The sequence below is a fragment of the Calypte anna genome, chromosome 7 (genome assembly GCF_003957555.1).
Source record: "Calypte anna isolate BGI_N300 chromosome 7, bCalAnn1_v1.p, whole genome shotgun sequence".
In the NCBI taxonomy this organism is placed as follows: domain Eukaryota; kingdom Metazoa; phylum Chordata; class Aves; order Apodiformes; family Trochilidae; genus Calypte; species Calypte anna.
The window spans coordinates 34,408,037-34,425,528 of NC_044253.1; the positions used below are offsets into that span (position 1 = coordinate 34,408,037).

A 17,492-nucleotide genomic window follows, 5' to 3' on the forward strand; every position below is an offset into this window, starting at 1 on the left:
CACTTTCTCCCATAAAAGTTGTCCTAGCCAAGCTGCTGATGAGCAGTGAGGTGGACTGAAAACTGGCTGAGTGGCCAGGCCCCAGGGATGGTGATCAGTGAAACTAAGTGTAATTAAGAGATGAGTAAGAAGCAGCATCACCCAGGGGTTGATACTGGGTTAAATCCTTTTTAAATCCTTCATTGATGGTCTGGATGATGGGACAGAGGATACCCTGAGCAGGGCTGAGCCCTGGCCATTGCTATGATGGGCTGATGGAGGTGATCCTGCCTTCCCACTAAGCACAGGAAGATCCTGTGCCACCTGGGATTGTCAGTCCTTGAGGGACACAGGCATACCTGGGGGTCCAACAAAGGGCACAGAGATGGATGAGGGACTGGAGCATCTCTCCTGTGAGGAAAGAGTGAGGTAGCTGGGACTGTTTAGCCTAGAGAAAAGAAGGCAAGGGGAAAACTTATCAACATGAAGGGAGGGTGCAAAGATGTCCTTGTCACCAGGCACCACTGACAAGAGGAAATGGGAACAAACACACACAGGAGGTATGAACAAAGTAAATACTTCAACTGTGAGGACTGACTGAGCACTGAACAGGTTGCCCAAAGAGGTGGAGTCTCCTTCCCTGGAGATACTCAAAAGCCTGGCCAGCCAGGTCTAGGTGGCCCTGACTGAGTTGGACAACAGGATCTCCAGAGGTCTCTTCCAACCTCAACCATTCTCTGATTCTGAAGAAATGAAAACACAAAAGTTCTGGGAAAAAAAAAAGGCAAAGTTTATTTATTTTTTAAATATAAAAAGGGTCATGAACTGCATAGAAACATTAATTCAATCATCTTAAAATGTTACTTGTCACTCATTTACAGTTGGTGATTGCTAGTAGTAATATGGCAGGAAGCAAGGTGGGCTAACAATTGTCTACAATGTATGTATTTACATTTAAATGAAATTATATGTGCACAATAATTTTAAATAAATCAAACACACTGATCCAAATAAAATCTGCTTCAACGTGTATTTTAAGTTTACTTAAAGTACAAATGGTCTTCAAAACTGAAGTTCCTTGGATAAGGCCAATTTTCATTTATTTAAATTTAAAGATAAGTTAGCTCCAAAAGTAGTAAGAAATGTAAACATCAGATACCAGGATAAAAATTTTAAGAAATAACAACTTTGTCATAAAGTGCTGGCACATGATTTCAGGTTTATTTCCCAGATATTGAAAATAAAATACTTATGTACAAAAGCTTTTGCAAGTCTCCCAGTTGTAATTTCAGCTCAGTAACACTTTTGCAGAATTTTTAAAATTTAACAATTTTATAAACATTCTTTTTTTTTATTACCTTAAAGCTTTTTGACATTTTCTTCTTTATCTTAAGTAAACTTTAACTTCTGAGTATGTATAAAAATAGTTCATATTTTTCATTTACCCAGTTCAAATTAGACTCTGTGCTGGTAGAAAAACAAAAGGTTAACTAAGACTCCAACTGGGAAAAACCTAGGACTTGGAAAAGGAAGGGTATAAGGTACCTGAACAAAATCCAAAAACTGCCTCCAGCAGAGTAATTTTATAATTATATTATTACTGAAAAAAGTTATATGAGAATTAATGCATAGTGGAGACTCAAAGTGGTTCATTTATACCTAAGCATCTGAGCTTCCTCCATGCTGAATATTTCTGTTACTTTATTTCACATGGAATGAAGTCTCAGAAAACTTTTACTTCAGATAGCCAAAGACAGTCTCACACATCTTCCACCTCAGTCAGTTTTTCACTTGTTGACATGAGTGTCACCCAAAATAAAGAGATCAATCCTGAATTCCCTCATGCGTTATGGTGATACCTTATATTGATATCTATTTGTTAAAAGAAACCCAAGTTGTCCCTTCCTTGTGCAAAAAAAGATAAGATACAACCTTTAACACCTTCTTATATTCTCCTCTCAATCCTATGATGTTCCAAAATCTCAATCTGCCTAACTATTGACAAGTCCACAGGCAAACCTGAAAAAGATTATTAAAATGTTGCATTTTATGATATAACAAACCACATCTAAATCAAAGACAATTACTAAGTCTGAGCTCTGAGGATGGAAAATCTCAAAAGTATTTTAAAGTGCCACTTTCAAAATATAAGAGCTTTAACACATTCCCTACACAAAAAACCCATTCCCACTCAGTGTTACAATTAGGTTTTTATCTTGTCAGTATTAGTTTCAGGCTGATGGGTATTTGCTCAAAGTCAAAGCTTGACATGAGTATTATTTCCTCAGAGCCTAGAGCCAGGAAATGTAAGGGATTACTGAAAAAATAGCAAACCCACTAAACAAACCAAATTTCAAGGCTTCAAACAATTATTAGGTAGTTTGCCTTTAAATAGTAATGCACTGCAGTCCATTTTCTCTGAGTGGGCATGAAGCTCAGTTATTAGTGATAACAATAACTGACAAAGATGCATTGCAATTTATGTTAGAAGCTTTTAATTGCAGCTTCACTGGCAAAAAGAAGTTATTACTATTATCTCCAGAGCAGCTCTTTGGTTTGGTTTGTTTTTTCTTCATACAAGGACCAAGCCAATACAGGTAGATACTATTATTTCAGAGATCTGATGGAAGCAAACTAACAAGTGTATCAAAAATTTGCATCAGCATGGGACTCTCATCATCTTCAAATGTAACTTACTGAGAAGAAGCAAAGGGCCACTCATGGAAGGACAGAGTGTACCTGCTTTCTAGTCATGCATTCCAGAGGTCCAGCACAGGAAGAACAGAGTATGCATTATAATCCCTAAACAGACCAGACAAATAAGGCAGAAAACACTTCCTTAACTACTAAGGAACTTAACTCTCTAATCCTAGAGAAAAAGCAGTTTCCCAAATGGCCCTGATTTACATATGATATTCCCAAATATGCCAACTTTAGCTTCCATTTAAAGCAATGAGAAGAGCCACAAATAAACCCAGTAAGACAGCTGGATTCAGTTTCCCTGCTCAGACCTATTTCTTATTAAGGCATAAAAATGTGCACATACTCAGCCACTGTTTGGCCAAGCCTGAGTTCAAACAAACTCATTTTAATGCTTTAATTGGTTCATTCTGACATCATTTTTGGACTAAAACTTGAAAAGTGCAAAAATACTTAATTATTTCTTCTTTAAAAAAAATAATTCATTTTATTGGTGCAACAACCCCAATTTCTCAGGACTTAAATCCATTGCCAGCAACGGATAGCAAAGGAAGCACCAGCATAAAAGAATCAAAGTGCATTTCCAGTGTGCCAATGCTGCAATACTGCACAAACTGGCAAACCATAACCTTATATTAGATTATGCTAAATTCCTTTCATAAAAGTCTGTTTTACACATTAACATACAAAGTCTGTCATGAAGTCCTGGGGATACTGCAAGGAATCATCAAAACGGAACCGTTTGGACACTGTACTGCTGTCTTCTGGAATGTTCTCTTTGTCCTCCTTGTTGCTACAGGTACCATTACAACTGGGCTTGACATTTCTCTCTTCTGAGCATTTTGGGGGGTGTCCGGGCATCAGAGAAGAGCAACAAGTTTCTTCAGGACTACACAAGAGTATGAACTCCCCCTGCTGCAACCACAAATGAGAAAGGCAGGCCTCTGCTGTGGGTCTTTGCCTTGGGAAGAAAAAAGGTTGCTGGGGTTAATTTCAGAAATACTGAAAATGTAATTAACATTGTTCTGACACATCCTAAGACATCTTTTAGTGTCCAAATTCTTACCAAAGAATTAATACTTATTTTTTTCACCACTAATACTAAAAAACAACAACACATGCATCAGACCCTACCATAGTTAAGGTTAAGTATTGGCAACAGGCATCTTAATTTTATTTGGGAGTCTCCCTCCCCTACTGCTGAGTCTCTGAACTGATAAGCCTTTCATCAGATCAAGGAACAGGTATTTATTTCTCAGCCAGTATTCACAGCCCCTCAAATATTTTCCACATTGTGGATGTGTTATTGAGGATACAAAAGACTGAGAGATGCCCAGAAGCAAAAAAGCAAGCAGAATAGTAACTGTGGCAGGATGTCAAACACCCCAGGTCCACATTAGTAACATTTAAGCAGGTTCTTCATAATTGCTTTCCTCATGATACTACAGCCCTTGTGAGTTATTCCAGGCCTTGACAAACCCTCCATGTGAAATGCCAAAATAGGAAGGACTGCTCATGCTTGGTCCTGCCCAGACATGAGTTTATATCCCAGTCCTTATTTCCTCAAAGTAGGTACTTGATGGATGTCACCTCCCATCACCCTTCCCTATTAATGAACCTCTTTCTCAACCAAAAAACAGGGTCCCCCAGCTTGCTGTAGGCTCCTTGCAGAAGACAGGGCCTACTGTCTCATCACAAATGACAATAGGCAGCACTATAATTAATAATGACTGACTACTGAATACTATTCTCACATATCTACCTTTTAAAGTGGGGTTTTTTGGGTTTTGATTGTTTTATTGCATTTGCTGGTGAAACAGGTAATTATAAATAGCCAGACTTAAGCAAGCATGGACACAGTATCTGTAATCCTCCCACTCAGAATATGCTCTGAAAGTTCAGCTATTTTGAGAGGCTTTGCTTCAAGTCTGAACTTCCAAAGAATGCAAAATTAGGGATATGTGCCTCACAAAAAAAAAGTCTGTACTTTTGGCTAACTTTTTTTTAAAAGACTGAACATGGCAAAACTTTATATATATATTTCTGAAGAATATATGCTCAGTCATAACACTTTCAACTTTTTATATAAAATGATTTAAAGTAGAAAGATACATTAAGGCAAGAAACAAGAAAGCACTGCAAACAGACTGAGTTTTGTCACTCCAAATAGTGCAATAAAAGGTTAAATTATAGACAAGAACATCACCTTTTGAAACATATTTCATCAGGCTTAATAATAATCTGTCCTCTGAAAATATAAAGAGACTCAAAATACAAAACTGAAAGCAAAAACCTGACTAAAGTAATAGCCAGACAGTGAATAAAAGATCTTTTTCATACTACACCTGTAAGTATCTAATGGAAGCATTAAGCTTCCAAATTAACATGCACTTTTTCTAGGTACTCCACAAAGACAAAAGATAAGATTCTTGTCCTGAGAAGTCTGGTACTCACGCTGGATTTTTTATGAGAAGTTTCTGAATGAAGTCTTTGGCAGGCTGTGAAACTGATGAAAATGTTTCTTCTGAGTAATCCACATTAACTTGAGATATATTAAGGTAAGTTTCTTGATTATCAGCTCCCACAAATGGAGATTCTTGTGTCAGCAGCATGTATGAAATGACACCTAGGTTCCTGAGAAAAGAACACAATGCTTAATCCTACTAGGACATCTAGACTATACAAGCCACATATTTATTGTCTTTCCAGATGTTTGCCACACTCAAAGAATTACAAACTTTACATGACTTCTCATTTTAGGTGATTCAAGCCTGTATGCAGGTACAAAGAAACCAATGCATACATCTTAATAAAGGTTTGCTTTACAAAATTGCTTGCTTTCAATATACCCTTTTCTTCCTATAGATGTTGTTAGAAAAAAGGAAATATATTGCTTTTACATAGCCCATCCTGGGATATTTGGCAATTCTGGGTGACAGAAGTGCAAAAAGACAGATTTCCTAATTTGCATTTAAATAAAAACCCATCTTTCACTACAATTCTGGATGAACTGTCAAAGTTCTGAGATTGAGTCTCCCAGTTTGTGACTACAAATCAACATCTGTGTTACAACAGTCTCCTCTTGACATATTTTTCCCTGTGAATATGAATGCAAGTGCTACATCTCATGTGATTTACTGGAAATATTGGATGGTTTCTCAATGCATAATAAAACCAACTTTGTGATCTGACAGATCAAACCTCAGTCCTCATTACACTGTGGAAACATGCAGGTCCTGTGCTCATCATTCTGAGTAGAGCACCTATAGTTACTGTTTGTCTTCCCACAAAAGCAAGGCAGAAAAATAAGAACTGCTTTAAAAAGCCCCAAACTTTCACAAATAGATTTAATTGCTATTCCAAACTGAGGATTGTGAGTAATGAGATAATAGCAACTTTTAAAACTGCATTTTAGTTGGATACTTGGGAGGAACATATGAATACTTTATGTTTTTTTAAAAACAACATCCCAAAGCTAGCCTTTACACTGACCTAGCTCACAAAGCCAACAGATTACACAGGTATACTTAATGAAGTTGTAGGATTAGTTCCAGGTACATGACTTTTTTACAACTCCCTCTGCAGATATTACTTTGAAGAAGCAGAAAGTTAAAGTTTGTGCATTACAAATTTTAATGACACAAAAGTGGGTAAGGAGGAGTGTCCAAGTGTACTTAATAACTGAAAAAATGTTATCCAAGAGTAACTAATACCTGCAGTATATTATTCAATCCTTGTTCCTGTTTCCGTAGAGCAAATACCTGTACTGTACAGGTCTGGAAGCCACCTGCATTCCTTACTAGGTGTGCAACAGACACATGTGCATTCCTAAAAGCCCCAGGTTATATCCTGTGGGCTCCAACTCTCCCTTCTTTTGCTCAGCCCACCAACAGGTGATTATTGCAAGGATAAAACTGCATCAGAATCTGCATCTGGCCCCTAGATTAAATGGTCACAACTACTTCAGTAAAATGAATTAACACATAGAACCTACCACATATCTGTGGCTGTGGTAATAGGATCATAGTTCAAGATTTCTGGAGCTAGAGGAAAAGGCAGGAAGAAGAAAAACACTTTAGCAGATAATTTTTCAGGTGGTCTGCAATCATACACTACATTTCTGACAGATGTTTTGCCAACCTCAACATGCAGTTTCAATAATCAAGTTTATTATTTTCAAGCCACAAGGGTGGGGAAAAAATTTATTGCCATTTGATTAGACCCAGTAGAATCCTTATTTGGTTCACACCAAAATGATATGGCCTAAAGTTTATGCTATGCAAGTCCCAAGATATTTTCTAATCAGATGCATAGACACATAAAAATTCTAGGAAGTTTTCAAGTATATAGCTTTTTAGGGGAAGGCATAAAGCCTTCAGAGCATGTCAACACTGCAAAGCCAGCTGAGCAAGCCAGCTTTAGGATCAGTGGCTGTTAGTGTATGCCAGATAGCAAGTTATTGGCTACAGATTCAAATGCTCTTTCTCCAGTAATAACCAGTAAGCACCCTACATCAACTGTTTTCTGAAAATCCCCCCAGACACTGTGAAGCACCTCTTCCATACCAAGATACTCTGTTGTTCCCATGATCTGCCGCAGCTCACCAGAGCTCTCAAGCTTCCGAGACATTCCAAAATCCACAATTTTTACATCACCAAGAGGATCCATGCTGCTCAGCAAGATGTTCTGAGGCTACAACAGGAAAGATTTAATTCTCAGTTAACAACATATTAGCTGCAAATCCCCAGGACACTAAATGACTTTTCAGTTTCTATGATACAATAATTACTGCTGAATTTTTAAAAGTTATTTAATCTCTAATACTCCTTTTTCTCATCTTTGTTATGTATTTAATAAATTATTTATATTATCATAATACTAAACTGCATACCTGTATTTTAGGACTTTAACAGACTCACCTTTAAATCAAGATGAACAATATTGTTTGCATGCAAGCAGCGAAGTCCTTCAAGTATTTGTCTTATAAGTCTAATAATCTCCCTTTCATCAATTCTGTCATCCAGGTCTGGGACACACAAGTCAAATATTTCTCCTCCAGCAGCACTGAAACACAGTGAAGAAAACTCACGTATCAAATCTGAATAAGCAAGATCAAGTTAGGGAAAATTTTATAGATGGTATCTTTTTTCTATAATCTATGTTAATTTATCACATTTATATTCTCAGAGAAGCTGAAAATATTGAATATTTTTTTCTTTTTTTTTTTTTTTTTTGGCAGACACTTATGCCAAGACACATCATATAAGAAATCAGAAAAGGAAAAAGTATAACATGATGCTTTTTCTTTCCTCATAGTTGGCAATGGCAGCTGAACAGAATTTTGTGGCTGAAAACCTCATGATGCTTTGGTACCCTCAAGCATGCTTTCCTGTGAGGAGTGAGTGAGTGACTAATGAGTGAGTGAGTGAGCACATGCCTTCAGGAAGAGGAGTTCTATCCTCATTCCCTAACAGGAGCAGACTCTCTTCAAGTCAGATCTAAAATTTCTTCTATGATACTAGTTCCATAAATAATTCCAAGCAAGAAAGCCCAGCAGTACTCTTATTCTCTGAGTTTTGATGTAAAAATCTTTTTTTTTTTTTTTTTTTCACATGATGTGGCTGTGGTGTAAATATAAGAACTACAATGTAATGAACATCTAGAGCTGCTGAACACTACTTCTTTGACTCCCCAGTTCAAGGAAGATGTTAGGAAGCAGCTGGGAAAGGGTGCAGAAGAGGACCTGTAGCATACACCAATATAAGGCATCTTCAGAAATATTATCTAACAGAACCCTACACAACGCTCAGCTTTGGACTGGCAAGTACAGCTCAGAAATTCTGACTGACAGTCCTTTGAACTAACTGGACCAACACACAGAGCAGCTAAAAAAGCCAGCATTACACAGGCATCATCAGGAAAGCTACTGGAGACAAAAAACAGCAAAATGGTGCTCAGGATAAAAGCTTAGCATGCAGATCTTGCCTGTCTTCAAGAAGCGTGTACGATTTATGGAGAAGGGCAAAAAAGAGGACAAAAAATTACAAGAAGAAATTAGAGAGACACCAACTTTTCATTTTCAATAAAAACAGTGGGGAAGTCTATGAATGAGGCTTACAAAACACTAGAGTACAGCACCTCTGCTTGCTGGGATAGTGCAAAGAGAAAGGGCAGCAAAATGTGGACAGGCTCAGATGCTCCTTAGCTCTTCCTAAATAGCATCTGCCCACAGCCATGGCTGGAAAGAGCAGCAGGTGACACTGATCTGACTCTGCCAGGCCCTTCTTAGTGCTTCAGTGAACTGAAGTAGCTGGATTAGAAAAGGAGGACAGCTGCCTGGTACAGCTGTAAAATGAATTAGTACAGCTGCCTCTCCAACTAAGTGGATTCCTCCAATTACCTTTGACCTGCAGATTGGAAGAGTAACAACTGTTGTTGTGAGGCTTCTGAAGTAGTATCCAAGCCTTCAGTAATCCCATCTACCAAGATGACCTTAAGAACTGGCATCCACTTCTCCCCTTTATTTTGAAAATGTGCATTTACACAAACTGATTCTTACAACTCTATCTTCTAAACAGTCCCACCAATACAATCCAACAACAATGAGGACCATGTGCAGGAGGAAAACCACAGCTGAACAGGAAATGCTTACAAACTATTTCATGACTAAGAGACTAAATTCTTGCAGTTCTCTTAAGGTATTGCCTCCAAGTTCTGGCAATTAGAAGCAAAAAATATATCTGTGTATTCTGCTACAGGGGGACATAATTCAGAAGCATAAATTATCAGCCCTCTCCTAAGCAACAGCTACTGCAAGATTTCTGAGCACAACTACACAAAGGAGACCATTACACCAAGGAAGTTGTTCCATCACTGAGCTTTAATAAGCAGGATGGAAACAGCTGAGCTGAAAAAGAAGCAGGAAAATTGGTGTGGCTGTTGTGTGAATTTCTTCAAAGCAAGAAGTTCAAAACCTGTCAACTGGACTTCTTTATTTCTGCATTAAGTCAACAAAATGTTAGGGATCATCTAGTTCAAGGGGAAAAAAGCTTCAAGATTACCTAGCTACATTCTTTGGAAAACCTGAAAGAGTTATCCTGGTGCATGAAGACCACCATTAACAGCTCCTCAAATACATGAGAATTAAATCCTAATGAGACAGAGACTTTCTGAATTCATGTCACAAAATTCCTTTTTTTGTTCCTTAAATTGCAAACAAACAGATGTACAGTAAATATGATACATAATTCAAATTAGATTTCCCAATTACTTTCAGAGCTTATGAGAAGCTGCAAGGGCATCTAAAAAGATCTGGGAATTCTGGAGGAAACAACTCCAAAAAGCCAAACAGTTTTAAAATGAAAAAAACACACTACACTTAGAAATTCAGACGTGAGCTCAAAGTTTTCAGTCACCAGAAATGACCCAGCAGTGACTCAAGTTCATAGAACACGGATGTGCTCAAGTTTCTCTGAAATCTCTGTAGTTGGCCTCAGTGGCTAGGTTTTTTGGGTTTGTTTTTTGTTTGTGTTTTCTTGTTCTGTTTTGGGTTTTTTTTTTTTGGGGGGGGGGTTGTTTGTGGTTTTGGGTTTTCTGTTTTGTTTGTTTGTTTGGGGATTTTTTGGCATGGTTTGAGACGGATCAAAGCACTGTACGCTGTCTGGGGGCTTCAAGGACAAAAATTCTTTAAGGAAAAAACCCCCAGATTACACTCTAAAGTTTGCATTCAGGTTTTATATTAAGTTAGCCTGACCTGGATTTATGCCTTATTCCATAGTGTTTGATATAACTCAGCAGCTGTGGATATAAAAAGGCACATGTACAAACCCAAAGATTCAAATTAACAACAATTTTTGGTTTGACTTGTAAATAAATCATACCAAAAAAAAAGTCCCTAAGAGCTTATAAAGCACAACATAATAAAATACTAACATCATGAATACAGAGTATAATGTTATAATTCTGGGTGCTCAGGCACATCCTGCAGAGAGTTAGTGGAATATGTGGCTGAAGGCATACTTACTATTCCAACACCAAAATGATTTCATTTGCTGTTTCATAGACTTCATGGAGATTAACTATGTGAGGATTAGATTTCATTAACTCAAGCACTGCAATTTCATGAAGAATTTCTGCTTTGCAGTCTTGACCTCTTCTTCTCTTCTTTAAAAATTTAGCTGCATACTCCTGGCCTGTGGATTTAGCTGTACACTTTCTAACCACAGCACATCTTCCTCTGCAAAATATAAAACACAAAAAATGACCTAAAACGTAAAAAGTATATAAATTTACCTTAGAAATAAAACCTGTGGCAAATAACTAGAAGCAAAAAACACACTTCAACCACATTACTGAAACTACAGTGCAGGGTAAGAAACAAAGCAGAACCCTGTGAAAAGTAGAGAGTGAATATAGGAAATAAAGCATATTTGTATGCTGGGGTGGTGGGGCTTCAGTGCAGAAAATTAAGTCAGAAAGAGAGTTTTCCTCCACAAATGTAGAATTATGGAAAAAACCCCAAACAAACAAAAAACAGGTATCTGAAAAATCTTTAAAAACATCCTAGCATAAGAACAGCCTCTACTTAACATTATCTTTCTCAATTACAGATAGACAAAATGTGCTGCTTTATTTCCCAGCCAACTGTTTAGGTATGGAAACAAAAATGTATTTTGGCACAGGAATGTTTTTAAAAGAAAACCACACACTGTAGTTAAAACACCACGGTGACCTTTTAAAAAATTAAGGGAAAAAATGCAGTTTTTTAAGCCAAGTTATAACTCTTGAAAAAACAGATTTATAATCACAAGTTTTGCATTCCCAGAACTGCCTAGCTGCATACTTGAAAAATGTTTTCAAATAGTACAAGAAACATTTTTTAACAACAAACCTACTTAACGGGCTTAAATAAATTTGGTAAAGTTCTAAAAACAGCTATAAAACTGTGTACAAAGAACTAGAGCTACTCTTATGTCTCTGTAAACATGCCTTCCCATGCATGTCTTTTGTTGCCACATGAGCTAAGAACAAAGGTGATGAAGCAGCTCACTTAACAAGCTATCTGAGCTGTGCTTTTTCAACAAAATTAAGATGCCTTTGTAAAAAAAAAGGCTATGTTGCCCTGCAGGCTCTGTCTTTCTTCTGGTGCAAATAGAAAAACAAATAAAAAGAACATCTCTTTAAAAAGTTGGAAGCTTTTTTAAACATCTAGACTTCAGGGTTTAATCAAAAAAGGCAGGAACATCTCATGAAAAATCAGGTTCGCATTTGCAAATAAGCTTGTCGGATACAGATTGTACAAATCTGACTAAATCATAAACCATGCAAGGTTGACTTTTAATCATACTGCTATCCTTTATTTAGAACTAAATAAAACAAAACAGCTTCTCTGATATCATTATTTTCAACACCAAGTTAGTTGTAGGATTTCTTGGTCCTTTTTAGAAAAAAACCCACACACTTAATATAGAAAGGTAAGAGTACAAAGCTCAAAAGCAAAATTAAGAGGTGAAAACTAATTACAATCTGATCCATGCACACACTTAGTTTATAAAGTATGTGTAAGCCTGGAATGGACAAGTTTTTTCCCAATTGTAAAACCAGATTATTGCAGAGCATTTCAAGTTATTCAACTGAATTTCGTAATATACCAAAGTTTAAAAATACTCTGCCACAGCTTGTGTTCTTGTTTTAACATCACCCCATCAACCACAAAAGCTTCTCCAAAATTAAAAAGGGGAACTGGTTGAGTTTCATGAGAACAACAAGGTCTTTCCTGAATATTTTTTGCACATTTGCTTCTAGTGTCTGCAGGTATAGCAGCTTTGAAGGAGCAGTGGTATCTGGAGATGAAATGTAAGTATTTCCACTTGCTTACACTGTATTTTTAGTGTGCCAATTATTGAGACAAAATTATTATGATAAAAAATAGCTTCAGAGCAGTGGAATTTCCGCAGAAATGCAAAAAAAATATCTGCAGTGTTGCATTACTGAAGCAAGCACAGTAGTTCCCAGTTCTTGTTGCCTGCAAGGCAATTGTTTAACCATTGCACTTTCCTGTGCAGGTTTATGAGATAAAAAACAAAAATTTCAAGTTGTTTTTGTAGCCAAAGTTATAAACCACAGAAATTCAACTACTTCAAAAGAAGCCAAGATATCCACACACTGGAGACAAAATTACTTAGAGCCCACTAAAAAGAACCTGCTTGCTCATGAGTCACTGTCTTAAATACCAAAGGACCTAAAAGATAAAGGTGTGGGAGGAAGAAATAGCTTTGGGAAGCTTAAGCATAGAAGAACAAAAGAAGCATTCACTAAGTAACCTGAAGAGGAAGAAGAAAATTGCAAGTGAAAAGAAAAGCATGTTACACCTCTTGGAGAAGCTGCAAAGAAAGGTGGAATTTACATTCTTATGAAGAGCTGTGAACACGTGAAAAATTAAAAAAAAAAAATGCATACACCCACTGTTAGGCCAGCAAAAGTCAAAGAGTGTTTGGAAAATAGCACTCTGCTTCTGTTTCTTTGCATTTTGGCTCTTACTTTTTTTATGCCTTGTTTTGCAAGTCACAGAAATACTGAAGACCTTTCTGGAAGGCACACAAAGCAGATACTTTTGTTTGCTTTATGCATCACCTCACAGGTATATAAAAAGTGAAAATCCAGTGCTTTGAGAATACTGAGTTCTAGAGAACAGTGCACAGGATCAGCTTCTGGAGAGCTGATATTTCAATATGAAAGCTACCAGAGTGTAGGAACAGAGAAAAGTTATGGGCACTTGTATAAAATTCTACCAGAATCAGCACATGCTGGGAAAAAAACCAGGAAAGCCATGAAGGGGTTAGAAAATCACAAGTAGAAGAGCATCTCTGGTGACAGAACAAGGTACAGGTGCACAGCATTACGGTTGCACAGCTCTACACCCCCTTCCCTGACTATTTTCATGGTATGAATCAACCCTCTCTGCTCTTAGTTTCAAAAAAGCATTACGTGAGGTCCCTGAAAAAGCATCATAGATACCAAGGCTTTTGGATTTTCCTTGTTTTATTTCCTATTTTTCTATGGCCAACATGAGCAGGGCAAGTAGACTGCAAAACCATCCTGAAACACCAGGCTGCCAGAAACTTTGACTATCTGCTTGAGGGTGGGAGGGGAACAGAAGTTTTTTTTTTTATGGACTTAAAATAAAAACTAAAGTAAAAATCAGCCAACCAATTCAAAATCCCCATTCTTTCTTTGTCTTGCAGCATTACTCTACATAAATATCTTCTTTAGTTTGTGCACCTGGAATGTGACATGTGACTAGACTGAGGAAACAATGAAATAAATAGGAATAATCTTACCTTCCCAGCTCTTTTGATTCAAGCATATAAAAATTGTGGAAATTGTCTGTCTTGATTTGTGTCTGCAGAGATGTGGCTAACAAGCCAGAAAGGCTTTTACTCTCCAGCTTCCTCCTCGACATAGTCAGGAACAGGTCTCTCTCTTGTAACACTCACCTGTTAAAGCAATTAAAAGGTTTAGAAATTCAGAGCTACAATACATGAAAGTATATAAATATTAGAGTTTAGGTCTATGCAACTATAACACCCTTAGGTTTGTTCAGTAGTGGCCTGGAAAAACTTTAGTTTAACCAGTGTAAAAATAAAACCCGAAGGAAATACTAACCAAGGAATGCTTAAAAAAAAACTGATTTTTTGGGTTTTTTTCCATAATTTTAACATTTGAGATGAGGTTTTTTTTCCTCCTGGACCATACTTATAAAATACTCAGCTCTAGTAACTTTCAGTTCTAGTGAAAATGCTAGTAACTACTTTACTATTAATTAGATCTAATGGTCTTTAAAGCTCTTCTTTGTATTCTGGTTAAGTTCGAGCAATTCTCTAAAGTTTACACTTTTAACTTGTACCCTTGGGGGCCTGAACCAAAACTTCTTCCTATTTGTTGTCTGTCAGCAACTCAGTAGGAACAGCTAACCACAAGGAAAGTTGTTTTTGGTTGTTTTTTTTTTCAGGGGAAAGAATCACATTTCTTATTAAACTCACTCATAGATCATCTAAGGTTGATTTTAAGGCTAACTTAACTGTAAGAAAGCAGTGTGAATGGACAATATCCTCTCTGCAAGTTTAGATAATTTAGAACTACATGATTTAGTAATTGTGATTAGATTACCTTAATGAACCAATACTCTGGCCCATTATGAAGACAGACCCAACCACACTATTTCCACTACTGTCTGAAAAAAGCCCAAACAACTAAACAGCAAAAATACTGGGGTTTGGCATGCACATTTATAGACTGGAAGCACTTCTTCAGGTGAAACACAAAGCAGAAAAAAGTTACTGAAAGTCTTAATTGATGGTTTATATTAAAGAGGAGGTTTACCTATATTAGGGAAGGGAAAATATAAAAGTAAAATAAAATTATCACAAGGCACATTACAATTCAGATGTAGTCAAGAAATTTGCAAAAATACACTCTGTTTTAAAGTGACAGAAATTATCAGACACCTTTGAGGGAGCACTCAAACTAGTTATGATTCACCTATAACCCAGTACCCATCAAAACACTGTTTAAATTACCAGTTTTTGGAACTGCAATATTCACATTAGAACTACTCTAGATTTCAAGCATGATTCATGCTTCAGCAGAAAAAAAATAGTTTAATACTATCTTCAAAGTAGCATTTTATCAGCATGAAGTAACTCCTTACAAAAAAAGCAAGAGGTCACAATACAATCTAACATAAAAGTCTTTCCATCACCTTATTTGTAACAAACGTGCATTCCTTTCTCCTGGACTACATAAAATCCTGTCTTTTAAGAGTCTGATTCAGATGTCCAACACTTTACCTGTCATTAGAGCTGCAGTCACATAGTAACAGTTTAACAGCAAAAGTTATCTCCTTGCTGCAGTACTTCAGCACAAAAGCATTTATTTATATTAAACAACCTATCTGATTAGGAGCTTGCTACTGCGAAATTCATCATGTAAGGTTTCATCTTGTATTTTTAATTTTAAAGGGTTATTATTAAGAAGGATTTCTACATGCTGAATTAACTTTTTTTCCTCTGGTAAGACACCACATCTCCTTTTAGTTGGGCATCATCAATAGAGACACACACATAGCGGGCAGAAACCCACAAAGAGGTACGTAATCTATTGGGGAGAACGAGACATAATTTCAAATCCAATTAGCTGTAAAAAAGCCACAAACTCTAATATGTTAACCACTTCCAACATTAAAAGCATTGGTTTCACAAGCCTCGAGTCACAGGCATAAGAATTAGGGATCCGTAAAAAAGTCTGTAGGCTTTCCATTAAAAAAGTCCCGCTAAACTAGTTTTAACCAGTCAGCTGGTTTAACCGTTTCCAAAAAAAAACAACCAGAAATCCCCGCTCCGGGCGGGGAAGCCGCTCAGCTTCACCAGAGGATCAGGGAGGGGAAGCCCCAGGGCACTACGCGGGTCCCTCAGGGGCGACGAGTGCCAGGCGGGCGGCCTGCAGCCTGCACCGGGACACGGCTGTGCCCGGGACACGGCTGGACCCGCACTGCTCCTCACCTCAAGGCTGCAGCCTGTCAGCCGTGCTCTGCCTCACAGCCAAGGCTGTGACAACCTCGGATGCACAGGAGCGACGGCAAGGAGAGGCAGTGACGGATTCTCCTCAGAACGAGGAGAGGCAGCGGCAGATTCTCCTCAGAGAACGGGGAGAGGCAGTGGAGGATTCTCCTTAGAAAGAGGAGAGGCAGAGGCGGATTCTCCTCAGAGAAGGGAGAGGCAGTGGCGGATTTTCCTCAGAGAAGGGAGAGGCAGCGGCGGATTCTCCTCAGAGAACGGGGAGAGGCAGCGGCGGACCCACATCCCGCGTTCCCGTCCCCTCACCCGGCCCAGCCTTCCTCCCGTCCCCCAAGCCCTCTCCAGAGAAGGCTGAAGCACTCCCTTCACCCGTCTCCGCTCCCCGGGGCGCTGCCGTGAGGAGAGCGGGAAGGTGCTGCCCGCTCCCCCAACACCTCCAAGCCCCCTCGGGACGAGCCGCCGGCGTCAGGGTGGGACCCGGCCCAGGCTGCCTGCGGTACGCCCCGACTCTCCCCCTCAAAGGCACTCCCCGGGGCGCTGCCGCCAGCGCTCCTCAGGGCGGGGAGACGCGCACCGGCGAGCTCCGACACCGGGTGGGGGATGGCAAGTAGGACGCGCCCGCCTCCCACCAGATCCTCCCACCCGGATCCCGGGTCCCGGAGCGGCAGCCCCGCTGGGCACACTCACTTCTCTCCGCCAGGCTCCCCGGGCCAGCCCCTCACGGGCCAACGGTCGCCGCCAACCGCCGCGCCCGCACCGCCGCCGTTTGAAACGCGCAGCCCGATGGATGCGGCTGCCCCAGCGGCGCCCGACCGGCCCGCCCACCGCTGCCGCAAGCAGCCAATTGGAGCCCGAAGGAGGGAGCAGGCTGCACGCTGATTGGGTGGAGCGCCCTCCGAGCCAGCAGCGCCCCCCCGCACGGCTGTCCTCGCCCCTCAGAGGCAGCCGGGAGCGAGGCGGGGGCGGGTGGAACGGGCGGCAGGTGCTGCCGGGGCCGCCGGTTGTAGCCGCCGCCTTGCCCTGTAAAACGCCGTGGGGACAATGAAGGAATGCGTCCCTGCGCTTCCTCCTTCTCCTCCTCCTTCTCCCCCCGCGGTGTTGGGGTCGTGGCGTTGGGCGGCCCCGCTGAGCTGCCGGGGCGCCGGGCGGGAGAGCCATTTTGTTTGTCACGGAGCGCAGAGAGAGGGAGGGAGAGAGAGAGAGAGAGAGGCGGCTGTGTGGGCGAGATGCCCTGACGGG

The 17,492-nt window shown here is 39.6% G+C and overlaps 1 protein-coding gene across 5 annotated transcripts; it reads right to left on the minus strand.

Moving 5' to 3' along the window:
- Positions 1 to 690: 690 nt before the first annotated feature.
- On the minus strand, positions 691 to 17,056 carry STK17B (serine/threonine kinase 17b). Of its 5 annotated transcripts, XM_030453898.1 has the most exons (10): positions 16,941 to 17,056; positions 16,239 to 16,406; positions 14,019 to 14,174; positions 10,703 to 10,915; positions 7,599 to 7,743; positions 7,245 to 7,371; positions 6,674 to 6,722; positions 5,134 to 5,313; positions 3,367 to 3,640; positions 691 to 747 (listed from the first exon to the last, which is right to left on the minus strand). In XM_030453898.1, exons 3-10 carry the CDS (start codon positions 14,138 to 14,140, stop codon positions 706 to 708), a joined length of 1,152 nt encoding a protein of 383 aa, XP_030309758.1. In that variant the 5' UTR covers positions 14,141 to 14,174; positions 16,239 to 16,406; positions 16,941 to 17,056; the 3' UTR covers positions 691 to 705. The 5 variants fall into 5 exon arrangements, with proteins under 5 accessions (XP_030309758.1, XP_030309757.1, XP_030309759.1 ...); XM_030453897.1 differs by lacking the exon at positions 16,239 to 16,406; XM_030453899.1 differs by lacking the exons at positions 691 to 747; positions 16,239 to 16,406 and adding an exon at positions 1,061 to 1,998.
- Between the last annotated feature and the right edge of the window lie 436 nt (positions 17,057 to 17,492).

Bases quoted from the DNA above. Each gene is read 5' to 3' on its own strand.
- STK17B (XM_030453897.1), bottom strand. From the start codon at position 14,140: ATGTCGAGGAGGAAGCTGGAGAGTAAAAGCCTTTCTGGCTTGTTAGCC. The intron at 10,916-14,018 runs GTAAGATTATTC...TATATTTTGCAG, and splicing joins GAATCAAAAGAGCTGGGAAG to AGGAAGATGTGCTGTGGTTA. The intron at 748-3,366 runs GTATGTTAATGT...TTTTTTTCCCAG, and splicing joins AGGACTTCATGACAGACTTT to AACTTTTGTGTTTTCATTTC.